We start from the raw sequence: 26,039 nt of genomic DNA on the forward strand, positions 1-26,039 counted from the left end.
TACCGTAAGTAAAAAATGCATTTTATATATCTAACCTTCCAACCATCCTAGCTTAGCCACACAGCACACAGTAGAGCTTTAGTTGCTTCCTCAAGACTGACTGTGCCAAGCGGTGGCTGTGGGAGCCACATTGAGTAACCAGGCCTTCCAGTCCTGATGCACCATGGGGATCTGAAAGATCACTGTAGTCTGGCACGGTAGTACCATGACTCATGACTCGGTTTTGCCCCCCTCCACCTTCGGATAGTAAGGAGGTTCTCTTTGTAGGGCGTGCCCCTAGGTTTGAGTTTCACTCACCTGTTTCCTCATAGTCCTGCCTCTTCTGACCTTTTTTGGATAGAACTTTCTAAGAACAAGAGTCCTCCCAATAAAAACTCACTTCTGAACATATTCCCTCTCTCTTGTCAGCCTCTTGTGACTTTCTCTAGCTCTCCCTTTTGGGGAGCCTGAGGCCGAGAGCTGGGGAAGCTGTCCTGAAGCTTGTGTAAAGGTAAATTGTGTCTGTGTTTTATTTGGTGTCCAGCAATCTTAGATCAGCTGCCCACACTAGTTGGAGGCAGCAGGTGGCTCCTGGAATTTGCCTAATATTGCAAGAGGGTACTTCCTACTGAGTATTGCTAGGCCAGAAAAAGATCAAAATTCAAATCCCAAAGAATGGATACTACTGAAAGTGTACCACTTTCTTGCAATCTGTAAAGTTGAAAAAATGTAATTTGAACCATCGTAAACCAAGGACCACCTGAATATAGAATCTAACCACTTCCTTCCATGGTCACCATCATCAATCACCTTGTATAAGCCACATCATCTTTCTTGTGCCTCCTAACTGGTTTCCATGTTCTGCCTGTAGCTCCCTTCAGACTATTCTCAAAAAAGGAACCAAAATAAGACCTAAAAAATGCTAAGGCACGACACCTGCTTTCCTAATGGAAACTCCCAATGGCTTTAATCTCTCTCTGATGAAAAGCTAAAGTCCTTACAATGCCCTTCAAGGGCCACCATGATCTGAATTCTGGTGACCCCTCTGAACTTATCTTCTATGATTTTCTGGGCTGCTTCCTCTTCCAGACTAACTTCAGGTTATCAATGACCACAAATGCATCATCTGTCACATGGACAGCTTTGTTTCTTCCACTCCAATCTTAAACTTTTTACATATTGTCCTCAACTTTCTAGGTTAATCTGTACCTCTAAAACAATGATAGACATAAGTGGTGGTAGAATGTTTCCCTATTTTGTTCCTCATTATAAGCTAAAAGTTTTTAATGTGTTTCTATGAAATCTGACTATATAAATGCTATATTTTCCCCACCCCCAGATACTCTTAATGAAGAAGTAATTTTCTTTCTATTCTCGGGCTGCTAACATATTTTGCTTTTAATTTTTTTTAGTTGTAGATGGACACAATACCTTTATTTTATTTATTAGTTTTTATGTGGTGCTGAGGATCAAATCCAGTACTTCACACATGCTAGGTAAGTGCTCTACCACTGAGCTGCAACAGAAGCTCCATATTTTGGGTTTTAATCATAAATAATTAAAATTGATCATTTGGATCAAATTTTAAGTTTCATCAAATATTTTTCTGTACTTATTCATAGAGTTTTTTCCTCCTGTAATCTGCAACAGTGTCACACTGGTTAATTTTCTAATGTGAAACCATTATTGAATCCTGATGTAAATCCAACAAGGTCATTATGTAATATTTTCATATATTGCTGAGTTTAATTAATAGTTTCTTCAGGATTTTTGCATCAATGTTCTAAAAGTTGTTAAAATTTTTGATTTATGATTTGGCTTTGATATTGTATTTTTCATTACCAAAAGATGCATTTTATATTTTTAAGTTAGTAGAGCCACTTTTTATCATTTTCTATCCTATGCGGATATTCTTGCACTGCCTTTTATTTTGTGAGACATAGTAACTACATTAAAAAAAAACTCTGTCTAGTAATATGAATAGTCTTTTTAATTTTTTTTGGCGGGGGGGTCTGTTTTTTCTATTTTTACTGTCCTGTGTTATTCATGGTACTCTATTTCCTTTATAGTGGTTGCTTTTTACTGTCTCTACTAGTCACTATCTTTGAAAAAACCTTGGAGGTTAAAGATGATATCGTCCCCCTGTGAAGATTTGTGCTGCTTTGCCCAGGTGCTTGGGCTTAGTATCAGAAACAAAATCTCAGCTTTTGCTTGAGCACCCAGACAATGCAATCTGAGGCTTTAAGTCTTACAGAGACCTTTCAATGGCCACAACTTCTCACATAGTGTTTTTGTTTCTTTTTTTCCCTACTTGCTTAACAATAAGATAACCTTGCTGAATTCCTTGGGGATGCATATGAGAGTGTTTAAATTTACTTCTGGTTCATCCTTATTCTGAGTAGAGCCCTTCAGTATTCTGGCTCATGATGGATGCCATCTATCATTCTCACCACCTTGAATAGACTCTGGGCCATAATTCTTCACTTGTCTAACCAATGTTTTTTTTTTTTTTTACAGTGCTGGGGATCAAACCCAGGGCTTTGTATGTGCTAGCCAAGTGTTCTACTGCTGAGCTAAGCCCCAGACTTACATATATTTCAATAGTACTTCTTAATTCTTCTATATGGAATGTTCCCTTATACTCTCACCTTGACCTTCATGTATTAAAGATTAACATTATTAATTTAAAATTTCTTATACAATAGCACTTTATTTAATCTTTCTAGTATTCCTTATAATTCGAGCTTATATAATATATTATTTTAGAACACTGACTCAATGATGATGAATTTTTACTGTTGATATTTTATCACACAAAGAAGTACAATGTTTATTCAACATTTTTGGTCTAAAAATGTTTCTTTGAATGCTAAGATTACTAGCTATGCTTTTCTTCTCAATTTAATTGGCATGTTTTTTTTTTTCAAGTCTTGATGTTTATTCTTTTTTGCTTTAAGATATTTCTCTCTTGGCAACATATTTTGGGATTTTTAAAGTCAAAGCAAGACTCTGCCTTTAAAGGAGAAATACACATTATCCTTGGAGATATGCCGGGCTTGCTCCCTCCTCTTCTTCAGGCCTCTTCACACTGCTTTATTAAAAAGGCAAACTGGGCCAGAGCACTCCCTCACAGCTACATGCCCTAGACCCCACCAGCACTTCCTTACCTTTCCTGTTTTCTTTTGTAGCATTTATCTCACATACAGACTATTTTTGTATATTTGTTAATTATTAATCTCTCCTGACCAGTACATATGTAAGATCCATGAGAAAAGGGATTGCATATTCCTGGTGAGTAGAACAGTGCTGAGCATGTAAAAAGCACTCAATAAATGTTATTGAATAAGTGAACATTCAACAACTATGGTGAAAGTGAAAAACTGTGCTCCATTTGTGTACAATGAATCGAAGAGCATTCTACTGTCATGCACAACTGAGTAGAATATATAAATAAAAAAACCCATGATGATAACTATAGATCAGCTCTTCTTGGGGTTATTCTGTTTTACACTCTGTAAAATTTCTGCTTTGTTTTCTTTCTTCTTTTTCATGCTATTCTGTATGGGCTATTTTGTTTCCTTTTGTTTTTTAAGAGCATATAATACATTTTCATTTTTTAAATTTAAAACTAAAATTTTTATTTGAAAATTTAAATGTAAATACATTAAAAATCTATTTATGTTACAATAAAGGATTCAATGAAATTCCTAATTCCATGTTTACTTATACTCAGATAAGGAAATAGTATTGGGACTGCCTTTTAAGGATGTCAAAACCTTGGATTTTTTGCTTTAACTTTTTGTTTCATTCCTAATCTTTAAAATTTCTTGATTATTTATTGTGAGATTTTTTAGATTTTCACATTTTTATTTCTTGCAATAATAATACTCATAATTGTTTACTCAAAACATACATTGTCAGGGCTTTTTCTTACTGTCCAGTGGGCTTTCCTATAGTAAAACTTTGCTAATATAATTGATAAGGTTCAATATGCCATATTGCATCTATAACCACACTCATTTCACATTTTAACACCTAGGCAATTGGGACTTTTAATTGATGTATTTTAACAACCGTTTTCCACCAGGTGGCACTCATACCATGGTGGTTAACGTGTCACTTGCAAGCATAGTGGTCCATTGGTATTAGCAGGGTATTGGTTCCAGGACCCATCAGATAATCCAAATAGAAAGATGCTCAAGTCTGTTATATAAAATGGCAAATATTTGCATATACCCTATCTACATCCTCATGTATACTTTTAGTATAATCTCTAGATGATTTATAATAATACAATGTAAATGCTATGTAAATAGTTAAAATTGTGTTGTTTAGGGAATAATGACAAGAAAAAAAATCTGTACTCATTCAGTACAGATGCAAATTTTCCAGATATTTCTGATCCTCAGTTGGTTGAATCTATAAATGCAGAACCTACAGATCTGTAGGACTGGCTGACTTTCTCCCAGTTATTTGTACTGTCATCTCTGAGTTTCTTGAATCATTGGTTTATTGAAACTCAATACTGAGTTTATTGCTATTTAAAATGTCTTCAAAAATATTACATTATAATTTGGCATTGGAACAGTTATTGTGGGTGCAGCAAGAGAAGACAACAAAGTAAAAGAAAATTGCATGATGTTTTACTCCTGAGATACACACAAAAGGATTGTCTTATCATATCAAACAACAGCCAGGAGAAATAATGTCAGAGCAATTCATGCATCACTTAGAACTATGGAAAACATTGTATTAAAGATTTTATGTTAATTGGACAGAGTACCTCACAATCAAGGGACTCTTAAGTTTGATGAAATAGAGTGTTTACAACATGTTTCTGTTGACTTTGCATATGAATAATGTGTTGGTTCCAAATTCTTTGGCAATACTATTTTTCTTTGAAGATTCTATAGGAGAAAATTGGGTATTTATTGTTGCAACAGAATTCAAGGCTGGCTTCATTTTTGTTCCTTTTAAATTGATTTATGCTATGGTTTTGATCTGGAATGTTACCTAAAGTATCATGTATTAAAGACTAAGGCCCAGTCTATGGTGCTATTGGAAGGAGTAGGAATGTCCCCTAAAGTATCATGTATTAAAAACTAATGCTCAGCCTATGGTGCTATTAAGAGGTGAAATCTTTTAAGATGTGGGGCCTGCCAGAATAGCCAAAGCAATCCTTAGTGAGAAAAGGGATGCAGAAGGCATCACAGTACCAGACTTTAAATTATTCTATAAAGCTATAGTAACAAAAATAGCATGGTATTGATATAAAAATAGACATGAAGACCAATAAACAGAATAGAAGACACAGAGACAAACCCACATAAACATAGTTGTCTCATAATAGACCAAGGTGCCGTAAACATACATTGGAGTAGCCTCTTCAAACAAATGATCCTGGGAAAACTGGAAATCCATATGTAGTAGAATGAAACCGAACTCCTATCTCTCACCCTGCACAAAACTCAACTCAAAGTGGATCAAGGACCTACGCATTAAAGCCTACTCTGAAGAAGAAGGAGGCCCAGCTCTCTACCATGTCAACTTAAGAACTGACTTCCTCAATAAGACTCCTAAAGCATAAGAAGTAAATCAAGAATCAATAAATGGGATGGTATCAAACTAAAAATCTTCTTCACAGCAAAGGAAACAATTAAGAACATAATAGAGGGCCTGCTCAATGGGAGAAAATCATTATTACCTGCATCTCAGTTAGAGCATTAATCTCCAGGATACACAAAGAACTCAAGAACTTAACACCAAAAAACCCCAAATAACCCCCAATAAATGGACAAAGGAACTGAACACTTCACAGAAGAAATATGATTGTTCAACAAATATATGAAAAAATGTTCAACAATCTCTGGCAATTAGAGAAATGCAAGTTAAAACTACACTGAGATTTCATCTCACTCTAATCAGAATGGCAATTATAAAGAATATGAGCAACAATAAATGTTGGTGAGGATGTGGAGAAAAAAGTTCACTCATATATTGTTGGTGGGACTGCAAACTGGTGCAACCATTATGGAAAGCAGTATGAAGATTCCTTAGAAAACTTGGAATGGAACCACCAGTTGACCCAGTTATTATACTCCTTAGTTTATACCCAAAGGACTTACAATCAGCATACTATAGTGCACAGCCACATCAATGTTTATAGCAGCTCAATTCACAATAGCAAAGCTAAGGAACACACCTAGGTGCCCATCAACAGATGAATAGATAAAGAAACTGTGGTATATACACAACAAAATATTCCTCAGCCATAAAGAAGAATGAAATGATGACATGGTCGTGGTCTTGAAGGGGATTATTGGATCTCCCCCTCTTCCTCTCTCTTTATTTAGCAACCTGGTCATGCAATTTTGCCATGTGCTGCCACTCTCAGATGCTAACTCACTACAGGCCCAAAAGGAATGGGCCAATCAATCATGGTTTGAAACCTCCAAAACTCTGAGGCAACCTTTTATTTTTATAAGCTAATAACCTCAAGTATTTGTTATAGTAACCAAAGCTGACTAACACAATCTGCATTTTCTATTTCAAATAATACAAAAAAGTGTTTTTGCTTATTTTATTGGTGTTTTCAGGTTTTTTTTTAAATTAATGTCTTATTATTGATTCTGGTTTCCTTCCCTCTTCTTATTTTTAATATTCATTCATCCTTCCAGCCATTCATATCAGATGACTATCATGTGCCAGGAACTGTAGATGAATCAGAGAACTATACAGGCACCATTTCCATTTATCACTGAAAATTTCTAAATTCGCAGTTCCAGAATCTTCACCATCTATATTTATCACGTTTGACTGTTTAGAATGTTTGCTTATTCTATATCTGGATATGCTTCTATGGTTTATATTTATAATCTGAAATAATTTATAATTTATATTGTCAATTTATTTTTCTTGCATGTTACTTTTACTTTTTTCAAAGTAACCTTGCTAAGTTGATTTTTATTTCAAAACACATGATGCCCAAGCAGTAACACGCTCATCTGGCATCCTGGGTTCGATCCTCAGCACTACATAAAAATAAAATAAAGATGTTGTGTCCACCGGAAACTAAAAAAATAAATATTAAAAAATTCTCTCTCTCTCTCTTTAAAAAACAAAACAAAACACATGATGCTTATTTTTTCTCTGACTATTCCTCCAGATCCATTCTTAGACTTTTTTTTTCCCTGTTTGGTGCACTGGAAGGTTGATCCCTGTGCTCTGATTGCACCTGACTTATGATTGTGTTTGGCAAGTGATAGGACTTGCAGGAGATAAGAAGGAGGAAACAGAAGATGAAGTCATTTTACCCCCCCTTTTCCCCTGGTTTAGTGATACAGTTCTAGCAGTAACTGTGAGCTTCCTACTTTTTACTTCTTATAATGTTGATCCTCTTTCATTCCAGCTTTGCTGGGGTTTAGGTCAGTCAGTCTGTGTGTCTGTCTTTCTATCATCTTACTCCTTTAGGTAAAGGAGCTAATGGCTTTCTTTCAGTGTCAATATCTTTGTTGGTTCCTTTAACTCTGTCTCCCCATTTTCAAATGATTTCTCTTTCAAAAGATTCTTCAAGTAAAATAACTGAGTAAAAGTGTATTTCCTGCCTGGTCCAAAATTGATATAATGTGTGGGTGTATACATATTTTTTCTTTAGTATTAATAATATATAAACATATATATGTACATATATATTTCATATACATGTATTATATATGTGTGTGTATATATACATATATTTATTCAGAAATGTTTCTAAGGAAATAGAATATAGAGGTGGGATTCTGGAACTGAGCTGCTCACGTAGTTAATGAATGTACAGATGACCTCTTATGCCTGGTAGATATTGTGATACCAGTAATCCATAGCAAGCAAGGGTTTCACAATTACCCAGATTTTACTGGAAGGAGTATGGAGCAGAGTGTCTATGGAGCACAACTTTGTTAGTTTTTCTTTGCTATGACAAAATACCTGAGAAAGATCAATCAACTCAAAGGAGACAAAGGTTTTAGTTCATGGTCACTTAGCTCTGTCGGTTTTGTGCTTGTGGTGTGGTGAGACTTAACATCATGGCAGGGAGTGAATGGTGGAGGAAAGTTGGAGAGAGAGAGAGAGAGAGAGAGAGAGAGAGAGAGAGAGAGAGAGAGAATATGAATATGAATGGATGAATATGAATGGGAGAGAAAGGACCAAGATCTCAGTATGCCCTTGGATCCCAATAGGCCCACAGTGAACTACATCCTCCAACTAGGCCCACTTCCTAAAGTTTCTATCTCCTCTCAATAGCACCACAAGCTGGGGACAAAGCCTTTAACATATGAGCCTTTGGGGGACATTTAAGATTGAAACCATAACAGCAACACTTGAGGTGGTCAATAGGGAAACTGCATTTTATTTCAATGACAACCGTTGCTTTTACAAAAATAGTAGGGGAGCATGTATTTTATGACTGTATCAGAGTTTACTGAGAGAAAAAATGCTTAGGACCTCAAATTTCCAATCTGAGGTCAGAATAGAGACCCTGGCACTGTAGTGAATTGAGGAAATGAGTCCAGGTTGTACCCAAATGAGGTGAAGCAAATGGGTGTGAAGAAGAGTTCACTTCCACAGTGTCAGAGCAAATGGGCTCTGACCAGTGCTGCACACTGTAGTTATGAACTAGATGAAAAAAAGGAGAAGGAGAGGAGTAGGGATGGAACGACTGAAGGAAGAAAAGGGATAAAGAGGAAGAGATAGAATAGGGGAAGGCAAGAAGGGAGGGGGAAGAACTCACAGCATGTAAAAGATACAAAGAATTTAGTTGAGATAAACACATCCCAAGGTAGGAGGCAAAATCTCCTTTATATTTTCCATAAAGAACTTTAATAAATTCAACCAAAAACCTCAAAGATTCAATAATAAAATGACAAAATAAAATGAGAATGCAGATCATAGAGCTATAGAAATAAAATTGAGAACCATGTCACATTATTATTCTAGGCTCCTGGATTAGATAGCAAAATTCTACTTAGTTGAAAAGGAGTGGGTAATTGTTAGGTCAATTAATATTAGCTCTTTCTTTCATTGTGTAAACAAACTGATAGGAACTATGTACACTTAATCAATGAAATCACAAGATTATCAAATTGGGAAGAGAGAGTGCAAAAATATCATTCACAGAACTCCATCTCTTATATTTATGTGATATTAGTTACATCCATTTAATCAGCAAAAGTAAGCTAACATTGCCTAGTTTGGTGAAGTTGTTGTGAATATTAAATGAGATACCACTGTAACTTGCTAAGCACAATTGTGGCTTGGTAAGTAGCATCTATGGTTATTTGGCTTCTGGGAAAGTAAAACAGTACTGAAATTACAAATGAGAACATTGCATGCTGACCCTGCATTCTTTTTCTTCAAGGTTGTTCCCAGGATCCAATTTGTTTAGGTTCTACAAATCTAACACGCCTAACAGGGTTGAGAGTTTAGGATTAGTTGGTTAATAAAGCATGTTTTTCATATATATATTTTAATCTCTGGACCACATGTAGTGCTTACACCAATAGAAGAAAATTCCTCACCTGCTTTTGTCAAAAAAACTCTTCCACTTAGGCAAATAAAAGTAATATCTGAAGTATAATAACTGTGATAAGAGGTCTTTACAATATCATCATGAAAGTCAGCTAATAATCCAAAAGTGTTGCCACCATCCACTGAAAGCCAAATCTGTGGGAATAAAGACATAATAACCTCAGTAAAGAGCTGCCATTTGTATGCCTAATATTCCTATGTAAGCAAAGTCATGTAATCTTTCCCATACCCCCACAGACATACACATGCACATTTACATGTATATAGACTCCTTATTCATTAAGTCTACCTTCTAGTTTCATCCTACAGTCTGTGACAGTGTCTGTGGCAAAGTGTCAGGCCTGCTTAGTATGGATGGTGAACATATGAAAAAACAAGGTTATTCCTATCACTTCCCAAATGGAGTTCCTTTGTTTATAAAAAGATAGATGCTGGGTGTATTTGAATATGGGGGAAGGTGTTTATTCTTTATTGACATGAAAGCTCATGTTCTAGGTATTTGACAAATACACATGCACACATATTTTGTGGGAAGAGCCCCCTTGTTATTTAAAGGAGGGTATCCTGAAGTCTTAGAAGATCCCCAAATCACTAATTCCACTATATCCTCTAGATTCTCTATTTCCTCATCCTTAGGTAAGAGCATTTGGGGAATAAATCAGGTCGTGTATAGGATGAAACCTGCTTGCTACTTTTTTTAATTTTTATTTTTAGTTGTTGCTGGACCTTTATATTTTATTTATTTTTATGTGGTGCTGAGGATTGAACCCAGGGCCTCATACATGCTAGGAGAGCACTCTACTGCTGAGCCATCACCCCAGCCCCTTGAGTATATATCTAAAATCAGAATTTCAAAGCAATATCTCTACTCACATGTTTAATGTTCCAAAATTCAAAATTGCCACGATAGGAGTTAGCTCAAGTGTTCATCAACAGATGAATGGATAAAGAAAATGTGGTACACACATACAGTGGGATATTATTCTTCTACCTCTTTATTTTAGTGGGGGCGGGGGTACCGAGGATTGAACTCAGGGGCACTCAACCACTGAGCCACCTCCCCAGCCCTATTTTGTAATTTATTTAGAGACAAGGTCTCACTGAGTTGCTAAGTGCCTCGCCGTTGCTGGTTCTGAACTGGTGATCCTCCTGTCTCAGCCTCTCTAGCTGCTGGGATTACAAGTGTACATCACCATACCTGGCATTGCCAGCTCTTTTAATAGCCTAAGTTTCATTCAAGTGAAGATTTTTGGTGTTTTAATCTCTTTTTTAACATTAATTTTAGTTAACAAGCTATGACCAAAAGTGGATGTTTTTTCCTTAAAATTTAAAGCTTTATAAATGAGCCGAACTATCTTAGACCACTATCTACTCTCTTTACATTGTGGTCTTCTCTTAAGATATAATCCTGGTCGCCTCTATCTTTTTCCAGAAGCAACCTGTTATCAATTTGAAAATTCTATACAGTTACACTTACATATATGTGTATATACTAGTAGAAGTATATAGTCCTGATTTTATTTTATGATAGGAGGAGGGTAGGAGGGTGCCTGGGTGTGGTTCACCTTTGAACTTGAGCGTGAGGTATCCTGCATGCTGAGTGGGTCTGAATGTTACAAATGCACCTACTCCTATCATTCAGGATGCAGTGCACCTTGCTGGTGTAGCACAGTCCTCAATCCTAAACATTTGATATGTGGGCTTCCATTTCCCATTCTTTGGACCCTGCATGTTACTGGGTTTGTGAGCAGGGTAGTGGGGAGGAGTGTGTGGGAGAAGGTGCTTTGGATAATTTGTTTTTTTTTAAGGATATTATTTTAGTTGTTGATGGATCTTTATTTTATTCATTTATTTATATGCGGTGCTGAGAATCAAACCCAGTGCCTAAACATGCTAGGCAAGCACTCTACCACTGAGCCAGAACCCCAGACCTTGAATAATTTGTTGAAAGTTGTTTGACGTGTCTGTGCTTGATATTTTAGAAGTTACATTTGCCACTCAACAATAGCTCTCATTTTGTTAGCTCTTGTGGACCTCCATAGTCTCTGTTCTATGACCTAGTATCCAATTTGTGGATATATTATATACACATTTATATTTAGGGTTAGGGTTAGGGTTAGGTTTGGTTTTCACTGTTATAAACAATATTGCAGTGGAAATTCATTTATCTGCCTCTTTGTACTGCCTGCTATATATCTAGATCAGTACTAAAAAGTTGAGTTGATGAATCAGATGCTAGATATATTTCTATAATTTTAATATATACTAACAAAATGATTCTAATTTTGCTGAACTAGTTTATGTTCCCACCGGTAGTGTGTAAGAATATTTATTTCCCCAGATCTCATCAATATTTGATAATCAATATTTATTTTTAATTTTTATTGATTACTTGAATGAAAAAAGTGGCATCTCATTGCAGTTTCTCTATATATTTAAAATTATTGATCCATGTTGGGGCTTGGGTTATGGCTCAGTGATCGAGTGCCTGCCTAGCACATGCGGGGTGCTGGGTTCGATCCTCAGTACCACATAAAAATAAAATAAACGTATTGTGTCCAACTGCAACTAAAAAACAAACAAAAAATTATTGATCCATGCATGGTGCACTAATATATTCTTTATATTACTCATTTAATCATATAATGAACATATGTAACTGAGACCCCCAACTTAGGAACTGGCACATTGTTAGTAATTTACATGAATCTATGTGTTTCTCTTCAATCTGGTTTCCCTGCCTTCTCCTTCAGAGATATACAATATCCTGACTTTTTTTGTTTTTCATTCCCTTCATATAAAAAAAATTAGCACATGTGTATTCAAAATACATTGATTTATTTTACTTATTTTTTCTCTTTATATAGTTAATGTTATGGTTTGGATGTGAGGTGTCTTCCAAAAGCTCATGTGTGCGACAATGCAAGAAGGTTTAGAGGTGAAGTGATTGGATTATGAGAGTTTAACCCCATCTGTACAGTAATCCCATGATGGGATTAACTAAAAGGGGGTAGCGTGTGGCTGGAGGAGGTGGGTTATTGGGGATGTGCCTTTGGGGTATATATTTTGCATCTGGTGAGTAGAGTCTCTCTTTGTTTTCTGATCATCATGTGAGCTGCTTCCCTTGCCAGACTCGTCCACTATGATGTTCTGCCTCACCTCAATCCCTGAGGAAAGGAGCCAGCTGTCTATGTACTGAGACTTCTGAAACTGTGAGCCTCCAAATAAACTTTTCCTCCTTTAAAACTGTTCTCATCAGGTCTTTCGGTCACAGCCATGAAAAACCTGACTAAAACAGTTACTATACTATATCTCATCTTCTAGAACTTACTTCTTCCCCCAAATTATTTACTTATAATTATACATGTTGGATAATTACACATATTGTGTGATTATGGATAAAATATATATTATATATTATTATATATACATATTATATAATATGTACATATATGAACTGAGTGCTTTTATTTGTTTTTCCATTGCTGTATAATAATTCCCTACGTGAATAAACTTTACTTATTCATTTTCCTACTAGGCATCTCGATTGTTTTTCATTATTTAATGCTATTGCTAACAGTGCCAGATGAAGTCTAAAAATATCTATTCATGTATGTGTTTCCTTTGCTAAAAGTGATATCTATGGGTCATAGAATATGCAACTGTTCAAATTTACAGGATAATAACACCATATTGCTTTGCAAAATAGTTGTAATTTATTCCATCTGCAGTAAATAAGAGATCTGGCTGCTCCACATTCTCTTAAACATTTTGTATCATCAGAATGAGCTTCGCCAAATATATAGCTGTAAACAACAGCATATTGCACTCTTGATTTGTATTTCCCTGTTTACTTGTGAACTACATCACTCCTCAATGTTTATTCCAGTTGGGTTTCTCATAGACAGTTTATAATTGAGTCTTTTTTTAGATCACTCTGATAATCTATGACTTTGGATTGGTGTAGTTAGAACTCTGATGTTGACAGTGATTGTTGAAACAGTGCAATGATCTATCATATTTGTTACCATTTTCTCTTTGTTGCTTTGTTCCAACTTTGCCTTTCACTCATTTCCCATCTTTTGTGGCTTTAATTGATCATTTTATGGGATTCCATTTTCTCTCCTTTATTAGTATATCACTTATTTTCTTTTAAAAAACTTTTTAAAGCAGTTTGAAAGTGGGCTAATCTCTATCCACTTTCTTTTTTTTTAATTTTTTTTATTTTTTAGTATTTGGCGGACACAACATCTTTGTATGTGGTGCTGAGGATCGAACCCTGGCCGCACGCATGCCAGGCGAGCGCGCTACCGCTTGAGCCACATCCCCAGCCCCTCTATCCACTTTCAAGTAACGTTATATAGCTTCCTGGGTAGTGTGACTATCTTAAAATAAAGTAATACTGATTCTTTCCTCCCATCCCTTCATTTGCCTTCTTGCTGACCCAGAATTTGTGTGTGTGTGTGTGTGTGTGCTGCTAAGAATTGAAAATGCTAAGTTTTGCATGTGCTAAGCATGTGTTCTACCACTGAGAATTACCCTCAGTCCCAGAAGTCTTTTGAATGAAAATGACCTTATTTATTAATACTTTTTATGGTTAGTACTTTTGAGCCTTGTTTTAAAATGCTTTTTCTACCTTGATTTCAGAAAGATAGGCACTTATATTTTCCTCTAAAATTTGGATATTTGAATTATTTATCTATCAGGATGTATGTTGTGATGCAGGGATGCAGTTCATGTTTTCTGTATTTATGGCCAATTCTTCCCATCCCATTTTGATCAGTGCCTGTTTCCTCTTCAGTTGTAATGCCTCTTGGGCCTTTATCAATTCTCCATATATGAATGATTGTGCTTGTGGGATTGTTAGTTCTTTCTGTCAGCCAATTTTTCTGTTCCCTAGCCAAAATCACATCATAATTACTTGTTTTTTAAAATGCATTAATACCCAGTGCCAATTCCTCCTCTTTATTTTCTTTATAAGTGTCTTGACTATTCTCAGTTTACTGTATACACTTAAACTCTATGACAAATCTTGATGGGATTTTGATTAGAGTTGTATTAGATCTATAGATTAATTTAAGAGAGAATTGATATTAAAGGACTGCGAATTTTCCTGTCCACAAATATGTTTATGCCCATTTGTTGACAGAATTTTAAATGTCTTTCAGTGAAGTTTATAATTTTGTATATATGTGTCTTGGAAAACTTTTCTTAGATTTATTCTTAAGTACCTTATAATTTTGTGTGAGTTAAAAAAATTTTTTTTTAGTTGCTGAAGGACCTTTATTTTATTTATTTATATATGGTGTTGAGAACTGAACCTAGTGCCTCAAATATGTCAGGCAAGTGCTCTACCATTGAGCAACCACACCAACTCTGTTCTTTGTTTTTGTTAATGTACATAGTATCTTGAAAATTATGCTTTCAAATTTGTTGGTCATGTGTAGAAATGCAATTAATTTTTTCTTCCACACTGCTTAATTCTTTTGTTTGTTCTAGTAATTTGTATGTATCTTTTAGGTTTTCTGTGTAGATAATCATATATTTTTCAAAGAAAGTTTTATTTACTACTTTCCAAAATTCATGCCTTCACTTTCTTTTTTTTCTTTGTACTATTTCATTCCCTTATATACTCCCTTTTACTTCTTAATTTCTTGATAAAGCTTCAATCATGGTTAAACACAACTCTCTGTTTTCTCCACTATGTGTGTACCCCCATAATTGACCATGGAGAAGAGTATCAGTATCGCTGAAGTGGTCATACTTTTAGTTAATGAGTAAAAGGTACCAGCAATCACATTGCATTCCCTTAGTCAATTCATTACTATTTTTTTCTGTGACATTTTACTCTGTATTCTTTCCCTAAATTCCCAATATTCCTCCTCCATTTTTCACTCTAATGTCTGAACTACTATCTAAGGCTGGTCTCTCCACTAGTGCATATATACCATTTTGTTTTATTTATTTAAAAGCATCACTTCAACAGATTTGCCTCTCCTTTTCTCTTTCTTCTTAATTGATTTTCCCCTCTGCTGAATAATTCCCATCAGCACATAGCATGATTATTCTTATATTTTTTTTCACTAGACAATAAAGTATTTATAAGAAACCATAAATCGAATGCTCCCATAAGCCTCTCTGGAAATAACACCCCATTGTCATAGCACAAGGTGAGGAAAATGGCAGAATAAAAGATGCAGGGATGGATGGAGTCTGGGAGGCTGGAAAGGAGGTGATGGTTTACAATAATAAAAGAACATCGTCCTCAAGCTTACTCCCTAAAGCTATGCTTGGAAGAGGGCCTATACTTAAGGGGCTGACAGGGAAGGATGGGGAACAGCCTCACATGGAGCAATGGGGAGCAGGTGAGGGGAGCTGGAGGGGCTACATAAACATGCCTTGAGGCCCTGGAGAAAACCTGAAGCCCCAGGTGAAATGGAAAGCTTACCATTTTTTAACTCTATGGGAACATCTATAGAGTTAGGCTGGGAACCTCACATGAAGAAGCATCATCCACAGGATCCAGGGAATAAACCTCTAGGTAGGATTCTTAATTCCCAGGTAAAATTGCCAAAGGCATAGAATCTATTTTCTGTTGCTATGCAACACTGTCCCCCAAATACATTGGGTCATAAAAACTACCATATTTTTCCAAGTACCACTCATAAAGACATTCTAACCTGCTTTCATGCATTGGGGACCCCAGTGCATGTAGAGAGAGCTGAACCAAGCCACAAGTCTACTTAGCCAACATGTAAGCAAATCTGGGAGAGTCTTAGGCCCCACAAATGTGCCTTTCCTATCAAGCAAGGACAGTCACCCCTTTCTATCTCCCCAGCAAATCAAGTTAAAAAAATAGGGTAAACTACTGCCTTTATTGGGAGAGGGTGACTTTGGAGTAAGGCATGGATTAAAGTGAACAAAGTAAACATACAGATTGACCAGAGAACAGGTGACACATCCACTGGTATCACAAGAGGGGCTGGAGAAGGGCAATTTTTACTTCACTTCCCCTTTAACTCATCTTGTTCTTAAAATGGTGAGTCCATTAGGTCCTAAAAGTTCTCTGAGTCAAGAATAAGTGGAAGTGGGAAAAGAAAGCAATCCCCGGATCATGGATGCTTTTCATCACTGTGACCAAAATACTGACAAGAACAACTTAGAGGAGGGAAAGTTTATTTGGGGCTCATGGTTTCAGAGGTCTTAGTCCATAGATGGCCTACTCCATTGCTCTGGGTCTAAGGTGAGACAGCACATCATGGTGGAAGGGTGCAGTGAAGGGAAGTTGCTTCCCTTGTGGCAGCAAGGAAACAGGGGGGGGGGGGCTCACAGGGAAGATGCACCCTTCCAGAGCACATTCCCAGTGACCCATTTCCTCCAGCCATGCCTCACCTGCCTATAGTAATTCCCCAGCCATTGAAACTAGGTTGGACTGATTAGGTCACCGCTCTCACAATCCAGTCATATTACTTCTGAATTTTCTTGCATTAACAGGAGCTTTTTGGAGATACCTCATTTCCACATTATAACAATGGACTAGCAGGAAGGATCTTATTCTTTGATTCCTTTGGTCCCTTGGGGTCCTCGTAGGATGGACAGTTAACAGGCAAGACCTCCTACAGACAAAGCTTATTCAGCTCTAGGAGCTAAAGAGGATCCTGGAGAAACACCCATTCCAAGGAATTTTCTACAGTCACACTCACCATGAGCCATTCCAGGGAGCAGAGGAAGGAGTGGGTAAGTGTACCTATAAAAAGAGTATGATTTTTCTCCACCAAAAATAAATGAACAAATAAAATAAGGATTGGTTTCCATTCTTTTCTCTGAGACCTACGCTGTGCCAACACTTGGGCCTGGTTCCTCTTCTTACCCTGCCATCTCTCCCTCTGCTTGGGTGCTGTCTGTGACTCTTCTCCACTGGAGTTGCAGGGTGATGAGGTTCTAAGAGAACAGCACATTGTTCTAGGAAGAACAGGGAGACCCCATACTTCCAAGTGGAAATGTGAGGCTGCAGCACAGCTGGAATGTATCAGGCTTTCTTGTGGCAACTGGATTGTTTTAGTAAAGCAAGAGAATAGCTAGTTTTGTTTAAAAGATGGCCCCTGGCACATAGTTTTAAAATTCTCTTTATTGGTGGTAGATGGTGGTAGGAGCTGCTTCACAGGTCAGGGGGAAAAAAAACAAAAAGGAACATGGTGATGATTGGAGGAAGGGGCAGCCCTGTCAGTGGCCGATGGAAGTGCCCATCTCAGTGGCATTAAAGTATATAGGGGATACTGGTGGCTCCTGTAGTTTCTACTGTGCATTCTCGGATCCAAAAAGAACAATGCCTAGAGCTTTCAGCCTCACAGAGAGCCCAGCCTACAAGGTGACATCAAAACTAGAAGGCTTAAAAGGAGTTTTTAAAAGCCATGACATACTTTGCTGAAATAAACATTAACATCCTCAACACAGATGACATGGTTAAGAGTCTTTTAATGTCTGTGAAGTTTTATGGGATTAAACATAATTTCTCTGAAACATATGTGAGACTTGTGGCTGCTGTGTCTCTAAAACCTAGGGGTTCTCAATTTTAATTGGAATTCAGGTCATGCTAATGACTACCATGCTGGGCCTGGCATCAAGGGATGAGGGTGTGGCGATGCCGTGGTTGATATGGTGCAGTGGGCTGGCTGAGTCTCCTTCACTGCTGATTATAGCTGAGGGACTCATCATTCCAAATTTAGACCCATCAACCATACTTGTTGGTCAGGATAAAGAGAACCCCAGCAGATGCAGGCAATGCATCAAGTCCAAGTGCTATGGATACCCTGAAGGTGTCTTCCTCTAGCTTGTGGTACTCAGTGATAGGAGGTACAGGGCTCACTTTGGACTTGAAACCAGATATCTGTGCTCTCATGATCTTCTGTCCCCACAGCAAGTGACATGCTAAAACTCTTGGCACATGGTCCCTCTCTCAGCACTGTGCCACCATTTTAAGGGGTGGTTCTCCCTATTCCTATACATTTAAAAAAACCCCTATTCTCTTGAACTCCATTTTCTCTTTAAACATTGCCCATTTCACTGCTTCACTTTTCCACAAAACTTTGTAAAGGATTTGTTTGTATGCACTGGTCTAATTCTTGTCCTGTCATTCTCCTTCCAGTAGGCTTTCCACCTCCCTGAACCTCAGAGTGACTCCATTCTTTAACTAAGGTATAACCACTCAGCATAAAAGAAGTGACACCATTACTGAGTGTGAAATTCAATGTGTATGTACCTGATTGTCATAAACAATCACAACCATTACTCAGCTGAAAGAGCTGTTTTCAATATCAACAAAGAATTCCTCAGGACTTTGTTAGGAAGTGACAGCAGGTAGGTGCTTATATTTAAAACAGCCTGCCAGAAACCATCACAGCCTCAAAAAGGTTAGAATTAAAGGGTGTTTACCTGATATACTAAAAAGGCTTTTGGTAAGTTTCAATGGATAAATTCCATATCCGTATTTTTCTCCTATACCATAATCCAGCCTTTGTACATCATTTCCAAAGTCCTGTACAGAAGTGATAAGACTTCTACTGATCTTATACTTTTCAAATACCTAAGCTATTTGTAAAAATTCAGGGTGAACACTGAGTTTATAGACCATGAGTCTGCTATAATGGCACACCAGCATGCTTCTGAGCATCCTTTTGAGAGCATTACCTTAGATTTTGTTTTATAGACCTACTTGCTTCCAAAATGCACATTCTAACTAAATAGCATTTTTTACTTGGAAGTTAAAGGTTGAGGAATTTGTTTCTGGTGAGGTAAAACTGCAACCTTCAAATGCAATCCCTGAGTTATGAGAAACTTGCTCTCTCTTGACCAAACTGAAGTCATCATAATTTTTATTTCTACAGAATGTTTGAGAAACTTCACTATGAAACTGAATTTGAACTGGGATTCTAATTAGAATAAGATGTACTCCATTGTTGTATAAAATTTCAAAATATATTTTAGTCATGTATAACTAAAAAAATAAAAAATAAAATAAAATAAGAAATTTTTATTTTATTTTAAAATATTTAAATTTTTATTTTATTTTAAATTTTATTTTAAAAATAAAATAAAAAAAGAAATTGAATCTGTTGTTCTCATTGGAAGTCACTGCTGCAATGTTTCTTAGTTCTGACCTTTGCTTAATGTGACTTTGTGCTCTTTATTTTTTTTTTAATAATTTTTGGTTGTTGATAGACATTTATTTTATTTACTTATTTATATGTGATACTGAGAATCGAACCCAGTGCCTCACATGTGCTAGGCAAGTGCTCTACCACTGAGCCACAACCCCAGCCCCGCCAGCAGTACTTTTTTATTTTTTAAATTTTTTAATATTTTTAGTTGTAGATGGACACAATACCTTTATTTATTTATATCTGGTGCTGAGAACTAAACCTAGTGCCTCACACGTGTAAGGCAAGCGCTCTACCGCTGAGCTACAACTCCAGCTCCTATACTTTTTACTTTTGAACTGCCTGATATCCCATAGGTGTTATAAAATCTCCTTTATCAAGTTTTTTTTTTTTTTCAAGTTACTGGTACAGAACTGAATGATGGGAGGCCAGAGGATAGAGCATGCTACTGGGAGGAACTTAAAGAACAACAGAGTCAGAAAATCATGCTTAGACAAAGCAAATAAAGAAAGGTCAATGTTAAATGCCAGAAACACCAGATGTATATACTAAGATACTAAGTGTATATACTAAGTATGTATATATATGTATTATTTATGTATTTTATAAATAATACATATATATATATATATAATACACATATATAAAAATAAGTGTGTGTATATATATATATATACTTTTAGTCTGTTAATGGCAAAAGAGTTGGGAAGAAATGTATTATAACTGTCAAAATTAGGAAGAAATCTGGTCTATCTATGACTGCTTTTAAATATATATATATATATATTTTTTTGCAGTACTGGGGATTGAACCCAGAGACTCACAAATGCTGGACAAGCACTCTCCCACTGGGGTACATCCCCAGATTATTTTTATCTGCTAGTCAACAGTGAACTGATAAAAAGGTAAAAGCTGACAGCAGGCACTAAACACCAAGCTTAATACATAGTAAGTAGTCAATAAATCATCTTTCCTCTTCATTTCTACCTCCCTGATCACGGGTGACTTCTTTAGGTCCAATCACTCAGCACAGAGTAACTTAAAGAACGATTTACCCCTAATAAGTTATGTGATTTACCCCTATACAGAGGGAGAAATTTCATGTGCACATACCTGATTGCCATAAGCATACAAAAAGTGGCTTCGTGGATGAAATACCATTCCAACAGGAGAAGAAAACGAGGGAGGAAATAGGAAAGGTGGAAACTTTGGTTTGGAATTTGGGTTGTTCTTGGATATGACATTCACAGAGGCAATGGTAGTTTTCTTGAGCTAAATAAATAAAATATCAGGAATTTGTAAGAATTTGATCATTATTACTAGTCCACATTACAAACTTTAGACCTGTTTCTTAGATTTTGAGTAAGATAGGGACAGCATAGAACTGGAAGGATTAGCAATCATTGATATTTCTTTACTCCACTGCTCTCCATTTTACAGATGTTGAAATTAAGTTTAGGAGGCAAAAATAATTTGTCTAAAATTTTATAATCAAGGGCACAGAGAGTTTATAGAATTTTTCCTGAACCTGGCAGACAGAATCAAGTGACCGTGCTTATAACTCTCATGCCAAAAGTGTGGATACCTGAGTCATATCCTAATTTTCTCATATCATGATCTTGAAGGGAAACAGACTATGACATCCCAAAATACATCACTTTGGAATAATTTTAAGCTGAAGAGACTTTTGGAATTCAACTGATGCAGAAGGAAAATCTTTCTCAGAGCTTCCTTTTCTGACTAAAAGCAACTTCTGGGAAATGACTGTCATAAACTTTTCTTCAGAGCAGATCTACTCCCAGAAAAGAAACTGAAAATAAAACCTACACTTGTGGGAGATATCTAGATGGACAAACGTTATCTAACCTTCTTATCTCCTGTTATTCTCCTGAAAACCAGTCATCTGTTTTCCCAAAACAAATGCATCAATTGAATCTCAATATTGTTCAGTTTAAAATTATCTTGACACCAAAGTGGCATATTTTGGGGTATATTTTTCCACTCACCTTTACCTATTAAAATATCATCCCCCAATTTTAGCCACCCTTGAAATTACTCATCACTGAGTTTCTCTCATATAAATGAACACTGCATGTGTAAACTAACAGGTTTTTCCCCCTCCTATTAATATCACAAGGATTAAGGACCTTTGGAATAGAAAACATAGACATGTGGCAACAGGTCCCATTGTCTGCACATCTTAACTAACCACTTTATGGAACCTTAAATTTATAAGGAAAAAACTATCAGCTTATATTCTCCTGGAGAACTAATAGAGATTCATCACTCTGCCATTAGCATCATGGTTTCCACCGTCATCAAATGGAACAATCAGAGGTGATGAATCTCTAAAGTGTCAAACTGTATTCTTCATTGTAAATAATTTTGCTGTAGCCAATTTTATCATGATCTATGGCTAAAGATAACAAGAATTTGGAGATAGCTTTTGATAAGATAAATTTGCATTGTGGGAGTGTCACGAGCAATCACCTGGGCTATAAAACCTACCTTGTCGTATAAGAGGTAAACTCCAGCATCGTGCTCTTGGTCCATGAGAAATGTTACCACATTTGAGCGCATATAAGTTGCTATTTTATCTTGGTCAGGTAAGCAAGGAAACCATTCAACAAATGGTTCCTTACCAAAAAAACAAGAGCTCGACTATAAAAAGAGAAGGGAAAAGTTAATGCTGTTTTAGAAATGTAAGTCATCATAGTAAAACAAACTAATGAACCATTGTGTTGCCCTAACTAATTACAAATCAAATGTTTAAATCTTCAAAGTCTTTGCTTCTTTTCTAAGGGAGATGAATCCAGGAAATATTGCAAAGCATCTCTTTCTGGTACAAATTATTTGTCAAGAATCATTGTGTAGACCTAGATTTAACATAGTTAGGTAACTGCTATTAAAGCTAATCAGACCCACCACTGGGAGTATAGAGTGATTGATTGCTAAGCATTTCACCACATAAATTCCATTTTTTGGACTAATAACTATCCATGAAATCATGCATAACAAAAATTCTTACCTTTTAAAATATTTACTATCATACCTCACTTAGAGTCCTGTTTCTGTCAAAGGTGATAGTAATATAATCAACTATAAAATATAAAGGTACAGGAATTATGAATAGCATATATATTTCTAGAACTAGAAGGGTTAGTGTTAATAAAATAGTCTTCAAAAAATAATAGATGTTGGGCTGGGGTTGTGGCTCAGCAGTAGAGTGCTTGCCTAACAAGTGCGAGGCCCTGGGTTTGATCTTCAGCAACACATAAAAATAAATTAATAAAAAAGGTATTGTGTCCAACTACAATTAAAAAATAACTATCAAGGATGTGTTATCAACTTATACTCAAATACAGATTTTTTTGCAGGTGTGTCTATTGTCTCAAATTTAAATTAGTTTTTCCCTTTATTTTAGGCCATTAGTTTGTATAAATCAAACTTATCTTTACATTTTATTTTATTTTGATGTATGCCATTTTATTTAATCTCTATATATCATCTATATTGAAAAAACCTGTTAATATATAGTTAACTAAAATTTACCTTCAAAATGTTCTTTGTTGGCAAAACATCTTTCATTATACCATAATTTTCCTTTGATATAATCAACCTATAAAAATAGATAAATGAAAATATCACTTAACTAACATATAGACTTAAGCTATAAAACAGAAAAAAAACTTACCAAAAAATTCCAAGGTTTGATAGTTCAGGGATGGGAGGCAAATAGAGAGGAAAACTACATGCAAATGAAATAAAAGGTTGTAGAATGAAAATAAGAAGCTAGAATGCAGATTTTGAACAATACACGCAAAAAAAGGAATACAAAGAGGAGAAATTGCATGACTTAGTTTGCATTATTGAAGATGCTATTGTCTATGACCCATCTTTCTGAAGCTAGCATCTGCCCTTAGTCTATCATAAAGGGTTTATCTTTCATTCCGCATTAGCTGCAGCTGTTAGGTTTAAGGAGCCTTCACGGATGCCTGAGTGCAGCAAGTAGCAGCAAGAAAAGGGTATTGAAAATTGGTCATGAGAGAAGCTTCAAAGGAAGTGAGATGGTATGCACTGGGTATTCCTTATATGCAATTTGAGATGATTCTGTTACGAGAAGATTCTGACTTTCAAATTGTTGTTGAGACACAGGGAGACTTTCTTACACTTTTATAGACACAGTAATAACATCCTTATCATATGTGCATAAAAACCTTTTAAATATTCTAAAATTGTGGTGATGGTTAGACAACTCTGTAAAAATACAAAACAACATGGAATTATACAATTTAAAAAGATAAAGTTTATGGTATGTGAAATATAGCTCAATAAAAAATGGTAAGAAACAAACAGAAGGTCTTATAAGATGAAACAGACAACAATGTATTTGGTGTTCTACTGCCATTCAAGTTCAGGTATTATAATCAAATAAAATTTTTTGAGTTCTCAGATAAATCTTCAGATTTGCAGGATACAGTAATTATCATTATAATATCTGGGAAGTTAATATAAAATCTTTATTGGGCCTTGAAATATTTCTCTTCTCCTGGGCATAGCGGTACATGCCTGTAATCCCAGTGGCTAAGGAGGCTAAGACAGGAGGATATCAAGTTCAAAGCCAGACTCAGCAATAGTGAGGCATTAAGCAACTCAGTGAGACCCTGTCTCTAAATAAAATACAAAATAGGGCTGGGGATGTGGCTCAGTGGGCAAGTGCCCTTGAATTCAATCCCTGGTACCCCACCTGCCCCCCCCCCCCNTAAAAAAAAAAAAAAAAAAAAAAAAAACCAACAACTTGAAATCAAACAGCCCTGTGATTAACCTTAGGGATAATTTAATCCCAGGATGTGCTCATGGCCCAGGTCTGACCTAAAGTCACAGGATTGGTTAGGTATGAACATATAATCTGAGTCACGTGAATCGTGAAAATCAGCCTTAAGATGCTTGGGTGTCTTTATTCCTGTTGGGATTGCTAATTTGGTATCTGCAAACATGGTGGCTAACATAAAGGAAAGCAGGACCAAAAGTTGAAATGACAGAGTCCTCCAGATATCTGGTAGGGAGTGAACCCAGTCATGTTTGGAAGCCAGCTTTATCCCTTGAATTCCATATTTACATGAGTCGATAACTTTCTCTCCTTTGCTAAAATTAGGTTTAATTTGGCTTCTGTCATTTGTCTTCAGAAAGTTCCTGGCTATCTGCACTGGAAAAGAATCCAACTACCTTTTTTAAAAAAGTAAATTTTATTATTTATTCTTGAGCTTTATAAAATGATGTTATGGGATATATAGATAGTAAAATGGTTACTAGAGTGGGCTATCTTTTTTAAAAAACAGCTACACTATATTATGTACTATGCTAAGATTTTTATTTAACTACCTTACTTCTAAGAGATAGATATTTTTTGCCCATTTTAAAACAAAGAAATTGAGATCCAGAGAGTTATACAACTCGTTCAAAGTTATATGCTACATGGTAATAAATTAGCCAAAATTTGAATTCAGTCTGTCATTTATTCACTCATGGATTCATCAAATATTTATTGAAACTGCCCATGTACAAGGCAATGTGGTAACTGATTAGTAACAAGATAGCCCTTGGCCTGGAACCTAAAATCTTGGAACTAACCAGGTGTCTGCACAGACAACACAGGGAGTGGAACGATAGGAATCAGTGCTGAGAGCTTTGCGAGTGCACGGGAGGGGTACCCTGGTGGTTAGCGAGGGACTCCTGGAGAGTGAGAAGAAATTTTCTAAAACAGAAAGAGTGAGAGGGAGTGCATGCTAAGAAGACAAAATATGTCCTGCAAGAGACCTGATTTGTGAGAAGTGTGGGCACATTTAGGGAAGGCAAGTATCTGGGCATGGCTGGAGAGATGGCTCAAGGAGGTGAGCAGGCACAAAGGATCTTGTAGTCTCACAGGACTTCGAATTCCATCCCTAAAGAAGTGACCCAAAGTCCATACTATTTCTATTTAAACACATTTTTGTGGGTAAGTAACAGATTTTGCCTCATGCCAATTTCCCAGTTTAGAGCTTTACACGGGGTGTGGATGTGCTGTGTCAATTATTCTTTCAAGTCATTCAAGCTGCTGCTAAAGTTTCACCTCTATGGAGAGGGATGCTCTAACCCTCCTCTTTTAAACAGAATATTGTTTTCCCTTGAATCTCCTTTTCTCTCATTCTGCTTTAGTTCCAGCACTTACAACTATCTAAAAATCTCATTATATATTTGTTTGTGTACTGGTTTATGATCTAGTTCCCTCAATAGAATGCTAAGCTATGTAAGAATAGGGACTTTACCTTAGGCACTGTGAAATACCACATGTCCGAA

The 26,039-nt window shown here is 36.2% G+C and overlaps 1 protein-coding gene across 1 annotated transcript in view; it reads right to left on the bottom strand.

Moving 5' to 3' along the window:
• The window catches only part of Catsperb (cation channel sperm associated auxiliary subunit beta), a 108,009-nt gene that overhangs the window by 38,770 nt on the left and 43,200 nt on the right, over positions 1 to 26,039 (bottom strand). Inside the window, exons 10-14 of the mRNA XM_015488451.1 lie at positions 23,256 to 23,322; positions 22,756 to 22,802; positions 22,212 to 22,364; positions 20,817 to 20,975; positions 9,537 to 9,681 (exon numbers count right to left, since the gene is read on the bottom strand). Coding sequence (XP_015343937.1) covers positions 9,537 to 9,681; positions 20,817 to 20,975; positions 22,212 to 22,364; positions 22,756 to 22,802; positions 23,256 to 23,322 — 571 coding nt within the window. The remainder of the gene's footprint in view (positions 1 to 9,536; positions 9,682 to 20,816; positions 20,976 to 22,211; positions 22,365 to 22,755; positions 22,803 to 23,255; positions 23,323 to 26,039) is intronic.

The sequence above is a fragment of the Marmota marmota genome, unplaced genomic scaffold (assembly GCF_001458135.2).
Source record: "Marmota marmota marmota unplaced genomic scaffold, marMar, whole genome shotgun sequence".
Taxonomy (NCBI): Eukaryota; Metazoa; Chordata; class Mammalia; order Rodentia; family Sciuridae; genus Marmota; species Marmota marmota.